General features: G+C 46.2%; 1 protein-coding gene across 1 annotated transcript; it reads left to right on the plus strand.

Annotated features, from left to right (window-relative positions):
* The first annotated feature begins 378 nt into the window (after positions 1-378).
* Positions 379-1,990, plus strand: LOC125555765 (SKP1-like protein 1). Its single transcript, XM_087525681.1, has 2 exons — positions 379-910; positions 1,528-1,990. The coding sequence occupies exons 1-2, from the start codon at positions 386-388 to the stop codon at positions 1,696-1,698; spliced, it is 696 nt and encodes a 231-aa protein (XP_087381807.1). The 5' UTR covers positions 379-385; the 3' UTR covers positions 1,699-1,990.
* The last annotated feature ends 10,365 nt before the right edge of the window (positions 1,991-12,355 follow it).

Consider the following 12,355-nt stretch of genomic DNA (forward strand, 5'->3'; position numbering starts at 1 on the left):
GATGGCCGGAGAAGGGGGTCCTGGTGGTGGTGGGCGACCGCGATAAAGAGGAGGCATGTGTGGCATTGAGGCGCGGGATGGTGTGGTGCCCACCATGCTAGATCGGGATCCACGACTGGCTGGAGGACGTTGGGGGAGGGATGAGGTTGCACGGGGAGACAAAGTGGTTTTGTGCAAAAGTAAAGAGCGGAGTGGCGGAAGCCTTTTTGTAAAAGTGCAACCGCTGGCCTTGCATGCGCTAGATATAGATCGGACGGTGGAATATGTACTCGGACCCTTGCTCCTACAGATCTCATAAAACAAATCCCGTCCAAATTTGGTTCGAATTGGTTTGGTAGTACTTGTCTTCGTTTCCTTGTGATGTATGATAGATAGGTGTCCATTCATGTGTTGCCCCGCCTCAATAAATAAATTCCCCTGGAACCTAGCCCAGCCCACCCCACAACAACCAAATCTCCCATCTTTTCCTCTCCTCTGCCGTCGTCACCATCGCTGTGTTTCTAGGGTTTGCCCAATCCCCAATTCATCCGCCCCCACCTTAGACCAGATCCAGCAGATGGCGACCGTAGAGGCATGTGAGAAGAAGATGATAATGCTCAAGTCGGCCGATGGCGAGGAGTTCGAGGTGGAGGAGGCAGTCACCATGGAGTCGCAGACCATCCGCCACATGATCGAGGATGACTACGCCGACAAAGGCATCCCGATACCCAACATCAACTCCAAGGTCCTCTCCAAGGTCATCGAGTACTGCAATAAACATGTCCTGGCCAAGACAGTCGACGTCTCTAGTGGAGCCACATGTGCTACTGCGTCTGACACCATGGCTCCTGCCACCCTAGCCGAGGACCTCAAGATCTGGGACGCAGAATTCATCAACGTCGACCCTGACACCCTCTTCGAACTCATCAAGGTATGATATCCTTCAATTCGACCATTTCGTTTTTCTAGATCTACTTTTTCTTGATGTTCCCCTTTTAGCACTCGAATCTAGATTGGGCTTGCCCGTCTTGCTACTGTTTATATTAGATTGGATGGACTCCTCGTACAAGCATCAAGGTAGATTTGGTTCGATTCGATTGGACTAGATTAGGTTTAGATTATACATGACTATGATTTATTAGTGATGTACACATTGGTCGGCCATACAAAATCCTAGTAAATAGGTTAGGGTATCATCTTGTGATCTGATATGTTTCATTGATATGTGTATGTCATTGTTATGTGTAACCTATGAAGCTTTATTATGATCAGTGTGAACTTACCAAATGCACTATCATTGTGCCAGCAAATTTTATGTGATTAACATGCGGAAACATCAGACGATAGGTCACTTCATGTGTTGTTTTATGTTTTATGATTATGCTACATATATTAATGCTTCTCTCTCACATGATAGGTCACTTCATGTGTTGTTTTGTGTTTTATTAGCTTGTAATCTTAATGCAAGACGATCTATCTAATTATCCATGTTCTATAGCCATTAATGCTTCTCTCTGACACCCTATGGTTCTTTCTACCCCCTCTCAGGTTGCAAGTTACCTCGACATCAAGGGGTTGTTCGACCTGACTTGCCAGACTGCTGCAGACATGATTAGTGGCAAACCTCCAGAGGAGATCCGTAATTTCTTCAACATCGAGAACGACTACTTGCCAGAGGACGAGGAGAAGATCTGCAGGGAGAACCCGTGGGCATTTTAGTAGAGGAGCATCTATGTGGTGTTGAATGAACGCTTAGTATTTGTCATGTCAACCTTTTAGCTGCACTCTTTATGTTTTAATTGGTTGTAATTACACTGGAGTCTATGAAGTGGTGTCGGTGAACATCTTCAGTGTTTATGCTTGCGTGAGCAAAAAAAGTATTGTGGTCAGTGGCCAACACTTGTCAAACATCTTAGTATTTTCATAAGATTAATTCTGACATTCACCTAAAGCACTCATGTCAAGTAACATTTTCTCCCGAGCCAATCCGAATCATTATTTTGTTGTTTAACAGGACAATGTGCTTTATGTTTTATCTTCAAGGTAGATTACATGATGATGCATAAACCATTTGAAATGGTAACATACCCATAGAATTCTTATAAGAAGTTATTGATGGTACAAGGTACTGTGGGTGGCTCACCTCCTGGGAAGCCAGACGATAAACCGACTTCAATGCCAACCAGGCCCAAGGGACATGATATGATCCTAGGCTGAGGAAGCTGATCTTCCAAAACAATCTCCACCAACTTTTTGATCAAGAAAGGATCACCAATCTGGTCACCCTCTTAGCGGTGACCCTATGTGACACCCCAAAAAATTAACCATGCTTTTGTTAAGTAAAACATGGACAGAAATAAAATTTTGAATTATATTAGGACTTTTATTATTTCTAGTTTCTTTTCTGATATTCTTCCCTCCATATAGAAAATTTTGAAAAATATTGTGTGTTTGAGAGTGTTCTTAAATCATTTCATTTAACTTTTAAAATTCAGTAAGAAATATTTCCATAATAAAAGTTTGCCCAAAGATTATCTTTTATGGTATTTTTTAAACTTTAGAATGTTTTTGTTGCACTAAAACTAATTCAAATAATTTCTTTTTGGTGTTTAAAGTTTTCTTGTGATTTATATATGATGGTTTTCTTTTCACAAATATCCTGAAAAGTTTCATATTTTAAATTATTATGGAAGTAATTTTTTCTTCAATTGTCTAATTTGTTTTATTTTTTTTAAAAAAAGTTGGGGCCCTTTTAGACCCAAATTTATTTCAAAATGTGTTCTCAAGCACCTCCCCTGCCCTATGGCAGAATCCATACCTCATTCTACCCACACAAAAATTTCTTTTGTTATTCAAATTATTTCTAAACCCAATTTTCCAACAATTATTGATTCTTGTGGATTGCAAAGGAACTATGATCTCCTTAGCACTTCTGGCCTCACAAATCCTACTACAACAAAACATCAATACCCTCATTCAATTTCTTAAAAACATTCAGGTCCATAGTTCAAATAATTCAAATTCCATTTGAATGAAATTTGGACCAGATTCATATTCCTTGCTTAAAACCCAATCTCTCCTACTCCAACAATTCTGGAACTTTTACATCATCTAAGAACTGCATCAGAGAGCCTCCACAAAAAGTTTCAAATTTTTCAAAAATGCCTAGCTAGCATTGGCATTTCGTCGAACACCTTCTGTGCACCATACTGATTTTGGGAAAAAAAATCAGAGGAGCTCTTCCTCCCCTTCATTGCAAACCTTCTAGACTACGCCCTGACCCACTCGCCAGTCGATAGCACCGACCAGCGGGGCACCAGACCGGTGCAATGGCTGCCGGCCAAGCCACGGGCAGCCGCCAGCTAGCCACTGCCACCGACGCGCCATTACACCCCGCACTGCCCAGGCCTACCCCTTCCTCCACGCGGCACTACCTCGCGACGCCAGACCACCGTCTAGACAGCTCAGGCCCTGTTGTCAGTCGCCGGAGCTGGCGTCGTCCGCCATGGCCGTACGGGAGATTCACTGTGGGCGAGGCGGTGGAGCTTGGAATCGAGCGCGCTGGCGCTTTGAGGAGATTCCACCGATCACATCGACACCCACCGTCCACGCGCATCGGCCATAGCTACCTCCACCGGCCAAATCAACTCCGGCGTGATCCGATCGTCTCCTATCATCGCCGCTCGGGTTTTAAAACGGCAATCCAAGCCCCGTTTTGAGCACACACCACCTCCACCCATTCCCAATCGCACACCAGAGGGATCTAACGGCCTCGGGGAGGTCTTCTTCCCCAACTCCGGCCGCCCGATCCGCCTTTGATCCCGAGAAGAAACCGATGCCGTTCGTCCACCTCGACCTCCCAAATTTCACCAGTAGCCTCAAAATACGTTTCTTCATCTGACCCGTGCGTCAATTTGACGTTCGGAGGTCCCTCCGATGAGATCCCACATCACCAGAAGCCGCCGTCCGCCGGAGTCGACGTCGCCGTCGTTACGCTGCTCGTCGGCGACCAAATACACCACCCACCGATGCGGACAAGCACCCTGTGCACACCTGCACCACCGCCATCCCCTGGATCGTCGTCGATCGCTGCCGGTGACCACCCCCTCCTCCCCTCTGTTCTCGCCCGCGATTTTCAAACCTGACGGGGGGACCCATCTGCCAGGATTCTATTCTTTTCCGTCTAAATCGCTGGCGCGTTCGGCTTAGTACGTTTACCCTGCAGGGAGACGTATTTATGTCCGGACCGTTTTCTTTTTAAGTTTTAAATTAAAAATAGATTTGACTACAACTTTGACCGCCTTTAGTTTTTAAAGCACAACTCCAAACAACTTGATTCTTTTTCTGTTATTCCTAAAATTTTATCTAATTTATCTTAGTATTTATTTCAAAAATTTACAAACAGCTTTTTGTACTATTATGGTTTTATGTGAGATTTGCATTATTTTGAAAATAGGAAAGTGGAGGGAAGATGATGTTTTCAAAACCTTGTGAAGTACACCCAACCTTTCTGCATGCTCAAGGCAAGCACCTTTAACACTTGATATGGTGAAAGTTTGGTTGTTTGCTTGCTAGAATAATTTTGATCATGTGTATGGTAATTCAAATAAAAATTTGCATAATGATATTTAGGCATGTGAGGATTCTTTGATAGAATTGTTTCACTTAGACATGACATGAACTCATGTGGATGTGGTTATTGCCTCGTGACACCCATGGCTATATTTGTTCTGACTAACATGCAGGAAAGAATCTTTCACTAGTGAAAGTGACCGTGAGACATGGATCTCGTTGTGACGAGTATGAATAGTGAGTGCATGTTGGGACATGCCATGGGGTGGCCCTGTTGGGTACCACCAAGGAAATATATTGTGCTAATCATTGCAAGAAAATATAAATCTCCTGAGTTGACGATAGATCGAGTCTTGTTCCGGTAACCCCCATACTTGATTCATGCTCCCACTTGTCCCTTCCATAGGTAGGGTACGATTTAGTAAGTTGTTAACCCATTTCCTGTGCACACCATACAGAGGGCCATGATGCGGGTTTCCCGGTTCCAGGAATAATGCCAGTCATCGGGTCAGGGGGCATGGGTGTTTCCGGCGGAGGCCGAGAGGAGGGCACCCCTTAGTTAGCGCGCGGTATAAATTGTGATCCCATGCAAGGTTGTGACCTCTCCGTCTTAGAGTTTTCTTGAGAGATGCTTTCGGTGATTCTCGACATCAGGAAATTTAAGTTGGTGTGTGCTAGTTAGGTGTGTTGTCAACCGAAAGGCTGTAACTGGAATTAGTCAATGTCTCGGTGTTGACTAAAGAAATTGTGGGTAAAGGGTACAACCTCTGCAGAGTATAAAACCTATTCAAATAGCTGTGTCCGCGGTTAAGGACTATAGTCTGGGATCGGTCAAGTGTCGGTTTTAGTGTTGGTCTTCGGAGGAAAAAGGAACTAAATCAGAAACTGGTTATGATTTACGATGGAAGATTGTGATCACTGATGTTATTATGGACTAACCCTTTCTCTTATATTAATTGTTGAGTATCTCTGGGAAGGTTTTACCACCTGGATACTCGTGTTTTTATTTTCTTGTAAGCCCTTTACGAGGCGCCGCTTCAGACACCCGACTGTGGTATTTATTTTCAAGACCTTTCGAGGCGTCACTTCAGACACCTGACTGGCTCATATATTATTTTCTTTTGGAATTCACCGGGCGGTTCTAGCACCTAGAATTCCCTTTGCCTTTAATTCCAATTGAAGTAAAGCCCTTTGTGTGGCGTCGCGAAGACATCCAACTGTGGCATTGTTTTACCTTTTTCTCTTGGGTTCCTTTGGGACGGTTCTACCTCCTGAGGCCCGAATCTAAATTTCTATGCAACATTATGATTTACTTATACCTTACTGATATTAGTTGACAACCTTTATTAATTGTGCATATATAATACTTCACATGATAGCATTAAATTCTTATCACGACATGGTAGAATATACTTAGAATTAGTTGCATGCATTCTGCCTGCTTTTATTATATCTTTTGTTCATGATATTTGCGAGCACATTCAAGCGTACTCACTGGCTTGTATTTGGCTATTGTCTTGGCCAAATTTACAATTCGGAGACGAGGACTACGAAGACACCTTGCAACCTAGAAATTGGAGATAGCAGCCACTTGAGATAGAAGTTAGCTAGGCCAGTTGTTCCAGTGGGAATGGAGTCCCATCAACGTTGGAGATCCACGAGTCGCTTCCGTCATCCACCACTAGAGATCCTTGATATACTCAATGGACCTTTATGGTCTTGTATTCAAATTCTTGTAACTACTTGGAATTCTATATCAAGGAAGTGTCCACCAACAACAGTAAAATCCTGGGGACGGTGATGACACAAGGGTTATTTGCTGGGATTTTATGTCTCAGAAAATCTGGCAATGACAATCTTGGTACCAGAGCTAGACTGACCATTGGCTAATCCTATCATAGCCTGGTCACTGTCCTTAGGTCTCCACACCATCCACATCCTTCCGTGTCCATAGTCAAGCCCATCCTATCCGACAACCTGCAGTGGCCAGTCGACACCTTTCAGCAGTCGGTGCCCAACCTACCTCCCTAACCAACAACAACAGTAATACGTCACATTTTGTGATTTATATCTGCGACTTTGACCCCGACCACTCTAGAACAGAGCCGATACCCAAAATCGTACCCACACTGAAATATGTTTCCTAGCCAGACACTATATAAGAGGCCACTCTCGTGACTATAACCACCATCCCTCACTTTGTACACTGCCTCCACAACCATTTCCCCCATGTCGCACCTTGGGATTCATCTGAGAACCCTAGATGCAACCCCGGGTAGTTTTGTCAATATATTGTGGGATTTCACCCGCAACACTCTTGGCTCCACTCAACCACCCTAGTACGAGCTATTCAAATCGAGGATCAACCACAACGCCTTGAAATATTGGGTAGTTGTGCACATCCCACTAGTAGACCCAAACCAAGACCCTACAAATGTCGTTTTCATTGGGAAATCTATGCGAACTTCAGAAATGGCTATAGAAATTGCTGCCTACGAAGTGATTACCCGTCTTTGGTTCGCAGTGCCTCGTTCTAGTGAAAGGGGGTATCACTACTACACGAGCCGTGCAGCACCCAGAGAAGAAGCATCTTTCCCCTGCGGACAATCAGAGAGAGATCCAATGCTGGCCAACCTTGTTCAATATGTCATCACACAGGAGCATTTGGCCCAGCAAGTGATGGACTTCCTCCAGACTCTTGCTATTTTGAATCCTCAGATCGTCATCGACAGACCACTATTGCCAAACTAAGGAGGGAACATTCTCCGACCCCTCCATCGAATTTCCCCGGAGGAAGAAGGATGTGTCCCAATGCCGGGGATATTTCCTCAGAACCCTAGCGATCTTACCTTTGTACCATAGACACCATGGTTGTGATCGTTAGTCTAGTGTTTAATTGTATGATTTGATATCTGTGTCGCATCTCAGGATTTACCCTATGAGTGAATGGTTTGGTTGAAGTTGCATATGAGTAATTTTGCTGCCATGATTTATAATCGATTTTTCACCCATAACAAATCTCAGATTGAGACTTTATTAAGGACCACCACGGCAAATAATTTTACCAACATAGAATTAATTCACGCACCGCCACGACATCCTGCTTGCAGCCACACTCACTCCACCACATGCACGAAGTGCAGAGACCACACACCCTTGGCACCTAATCAAACACCTCATTTGTCGGATCACTAACACCACACCATAGTTTTTCACAGAAAACTTGTGGGTCTTATTTATGCGAAACCTACCGCCACATGCACTAACTATCACTCTTAACCAACACTAATGTCTAGTCCTCATGACCACCGCCGCCATGGGGAGCCACCACTCAAGCAGTAGCATCATGGTGATCATCTAAAACCATCGCACATAGGAGTAGCGAGATACCAACCAACGCCGCCAACATCCCGACCAGGAGAATCGTGATCACATTCGAAAATATGTCCTCCATTGGGGCTTCACCTCGACCTCCTGTAACAAGAAGAAGGAAGAAGAAGGGGAAGTGAGGCAAGGTGTGAGGTAGAAGAGAGAAAGAATCACGGTTGTTTTTATAGCTCGATCTCGGTGCACGGTGAGCAAAGTCCACCAACTCCACTCGCCGCTTGATTGCCGGTGTTTGGAGGCGAATCCGCAAGCAGTGCCGAGAAGGTGCTGGCTCATGAGGTGAGTGCACGCTGCACCAGCAGCAACCATGTTGCACACTACCGCAGTACGGTCCTAGATGTCCTATGCTCTAGACGCCGCAGGTGGAGAAAGCGCGTGCGAGAGAGAAGGAGAGGAGAGATGGAGGAAGAAGAAGAGACTGACAGTGGGCCCAGGGTCCACGTGTCAGTAGAAGAGGGCACTGTACACTAGAGTACGAAAAGTAAAGTTTGGAACTTCAAATCATACTTTTTTCAAATTTGTCGTATCTCTAAATAGCAAATCCTCAGTTTCCCTAGCCGTAGAACTAAAATCCACCACACCAGTACCTAACTATAGTTGCACCAATTATCAGTACCCTCACTGTAAACTGCATCTAAATCGCATCAGTCAGATATTTAATTCAGTAGTATCACCTCGGAGAGGTAGACATAATTCTGGTGACCACCTTAACAAATCTCGAGGACGAGATTTTCTTTAAGGGGGGTAGATTTTGTAACACCCCAAAATTTTAACCATGTTTTTATTAAGTAAAACTTGGACAAAAATAAAATTTTGAATTATATTAGGACCTTTATTATCTTTAGTTTCTTTTCTAATATTCTCCCCTCCATATAGAAACTTTTGAAAAATATTGTGTGTTTGAGAGTGTTCTTAAATCATTTCATTTAACTTTTAAAATTCAGTAAGAAATATTTCCATAATAATTTTTTCCCAAGGATTATCTTTTTATGGTATTTTTCAAACTCTAGAATGTTTCTGTTGCACTAAAACTAATTCAAATAATTGCTTTTTGTTGTTCAAAATTTTCTTGTGATTTATATACGATGGTTTTCTTTTCACAAATTGTCGGATTCGGGGCTCCACAGACCCAATGATTCGAACTCTGGGGTGCATGCGAAGAACTTAACCTCCCCAGTCTGCCAACTCGTCGATCTCACGACCTAGCTCGATGAACTGTGGAAGAACGGGACAAGGCAGTTTACCCAGGTTCGGGCCACCTTGCGGTGTAATACCCTACTCCTGCTTTGTGGTGGATTAGCCTCGAGGTGGGCTGAGGATGAACTAGCACAGTGGAAGAACAACCTTAGGAGGTGTGTTCTTGTACGTGTGAGGGTGTGGATGGTCTGAATCCCCTCTCTATGGTGGTGGCTAGGCTATACTTATAGTGGCTTTGGTCCACTTCCCAAAATGAAGGCGGGAAGGGATCCCACAAGGCCAAATTTGAAGGGAGACAACTAGTACATCTTATCCTAGCGAAAGGTGGTCTGCGCCTGCAAAGCTTGTGGTCGTGACGTTGTGGTGGGCTCGGTGATGACCTCTGTCCTGCCGTCCTGGTGGTCTTGGTCTTTTAGTATGGAAATGGAAACCTTTGGTTGATTCCTTGGGACTCCGCGCCTGCGCTTGCCTCTTTAGCACCAAAGAGGAAACCTGCTGTACTGTGCCCGCTGGTGCCCGCCTGGCCTTGGTCGTCATGGCTTGCATCATCTGAACCTCACAAGCTGAGGGCTCGCATGGAAATCTCCACCCCTCAGGAGCGAGCCCAAGGAGGCCACTCCTTCTAGAGGTCTTGGCGTCGTTCGCCTCGCGAGGCTTGGACCCTCGCGAGGGTCTTATGTTGTTGGTGCTGAAGAGGGTTGTACCAAGCCATCGGTCGAGTCATGCCGTGGGCCACAGGCAAGCAAATCTGGGTACCCCAGTTCCCAGAACGCTGATAGTAGCCCCCGGGCCCAAGGCGCACTAGGACTTGGCCTCGAAGCGAAGCCAAAGGGCAAGGGCGAAGTGCCGCGGGCCCCAACCGCCTGCGTCCCCGGTCGACGCGTGGTGCTTGATGGGGTGTGGGCGTCTCCACCTCCCCATGCTGCCTCGACAACCGTTCGACTTGACAAGAGCCTGCTGCATGTGAAATGATCATCATTACTGGGGATCATGGAGGCCGGCGGTTGGCCTCCCTCTGGTTATAAATGGGGGGAGGGGCAGAGCCCCCTGCTCATCTCCGCCTTCTCGCTGCTTGTTGCTTCTTCTTCCTTCTTGTCATACCGTCTTGCCGAAGCGCCCATGGCGCCAAAGGTTTTCTGCCGTGGAGAAGGGAAAAGCCCCCAAGGAGGGGTCGGGCTCGCCGCCACCAAAGAGAGGTTGTGGGTAGTCTCGAAAGCACGCGGCGACCCTGACAGCGGCCTCTCAGGGGCGCGGGCGCATTCCTCCGACGGTCGGCGTTGCCTCCGGTAGCCGTGGTGGGGCTTCCTCCCGCGGCAGGGGCTGACGTGGATAGGGCGACCTGGGCGATGGGGGGAGGCGCACGGTGATCGTCTGGCCACCGCAACCGCGCTCCCACTCGACCGACATGCCTGTGGAGTTCATCATTTGGTCGAAGAGGCCAGCGGGCATCTGGTTCCAGCTTCCGCGCTCCTTCACGAGCGCGCTGTCGACTGGAGGGCCTGGCGGCCTCTGGTTGCAGGCCGACAGCTGTTGCAGCAAGGCCTCGTGGGTGGATGTTGAAGTCATCACCACTGGCAATGTGTTCCTGAACCGCAGGTGGTAACCATTTGTCCGCGCGCGTGGTCTGCATGGGAGGTGCACCCTCCACTTCAAGTATGACGGCACCGCGGCCCTCTACATCAGGGTCTTTGGGGAGAGCGGCCGACGTCTGGGGTGCTGCCCAGAGAGTGACAACGACGATGACGGCGATGGTGAAGTGTAAGTGCATCTAGTGCCACCCCTAGTTGGTTTTGGAGTATTGACGACAAACCTAGTTGAGGGACTAATGTGTTTGTGAGAATTGCAGGATAACACAGGTAGAAGTCCCTCATTGATTCGGTTTTACTACCAGAAATGACCCCTAAAAATGTATGAAGACATTGAAGTCAAAGGTGGTATATGAAGATATTCACATTGAAGACTATGACAAAAGAAGACACGTTATGAAGCCTATGGAGCTCGAAGACTTAGATCTTTCGTAGTTCTTTTTCTTTTGTGTTGAGTCATAGGAACCACCGTACTGTTAAGTGGGGTCCAGGAGAACCAGTTAGAATGACTGAAGTGATGCCTATACCAAAAACCTATGTCTTGGAGTGAAGACAATGAGAGCGAATCTTGTTCAGAGCCGGACAAGTCAGCTTTGCTTGTAGCCCAAGTAAAGTTGCCATGAGAGTTTGAAATCTGACCGTTGGGACACGTGTCAGTTCCTTAGTGACCCAGGGTCATTTCGGACAAATCAGGTCGGGTTGCCAAGTGGCTATATATAGCCCACCCCCTACAACCATAAACGGTTGGCTGCTCAGATTTCAGTGCACGGCTTTTGTCATTTGAGAGCAACCCACCTCGAAGCCTTCGAGAGAAAATTCCTTGCAAGGATAAATCCCTAACCACCCAGAGCCAGAGAACATTGGGCATCACTTAAGTCTTCTTGTCTGTGTGATCTGAAGACTTATTACACTTGAGGACTGTGCATCCTCCAGACGGTTAGGCGTCGCGTTCAGAGCATCCAAGAGACATTGTGGACTGCCAGTGAACGAAGTCTGTGAAGGTTTGGGAGTCTACCTTGAAGACTTACCAGAGTGATTGGGCGAGGACTAAGTGACCTTAGCTCAAGGAGAATACGGTGAGGACTTGGTGTCCTGAGCTGCGTGTTCAGGACTGGGTGTCCGGGACTGTGTGTCCTAAGGTTTAAATACCTAGCCGCTCCAACCAGACGTACAGTTGTCACAGCAACTGGAACTGGTCCAACACATCATTGTCTTCAACGAGTCACTGGTTTCATCTTCACTTCCTTTTACTTATTGTTACTCATTGTGAAGCCATTGCATGCTTGCTATATCTTTTGTCTTCACAACGTAACTGTATGATTTGTTTGGCTTCATAACTTCTTCCTACCTGATCCTTATTACACTGCAGCTCCTTGTCATTGTGCTTTCACTCTATTGAATACTTGACCATGGCTTGCCTAGTGTAATCTAACTTCCGCTGCATAGTAATAGGCATATCTCTACTGTTTGTCTTCATAACTTCCACGTTTTGAAGACTTACATAAAAATCGCCTATTCACCCCCCCTCTAGTCGATATAACGCACTTTCAATTGGTATCGGAGCAAGGTGCTCCCTTGTTCTGTGTGATTCGGTTTAACCACCTGGAGTTTTAGCTATGTCGACTGCAGGGATA

The sequence above is a fragment of the Triticum urartu genome, chromosome 5A (assembly GCF_056163025.1).
Source record: "Triticum urartu cultivar PI428250 chromosome 5A, HENAU_Tu73, whole genome shotgun sequence".
In the NCBI taxonomy this organism is placed as follows: Eukaryota; Viridiplantae; Streptophyta; class Magnoliopsida; order Poales; family Poaceae; genus Triticum; species Triticum urartu.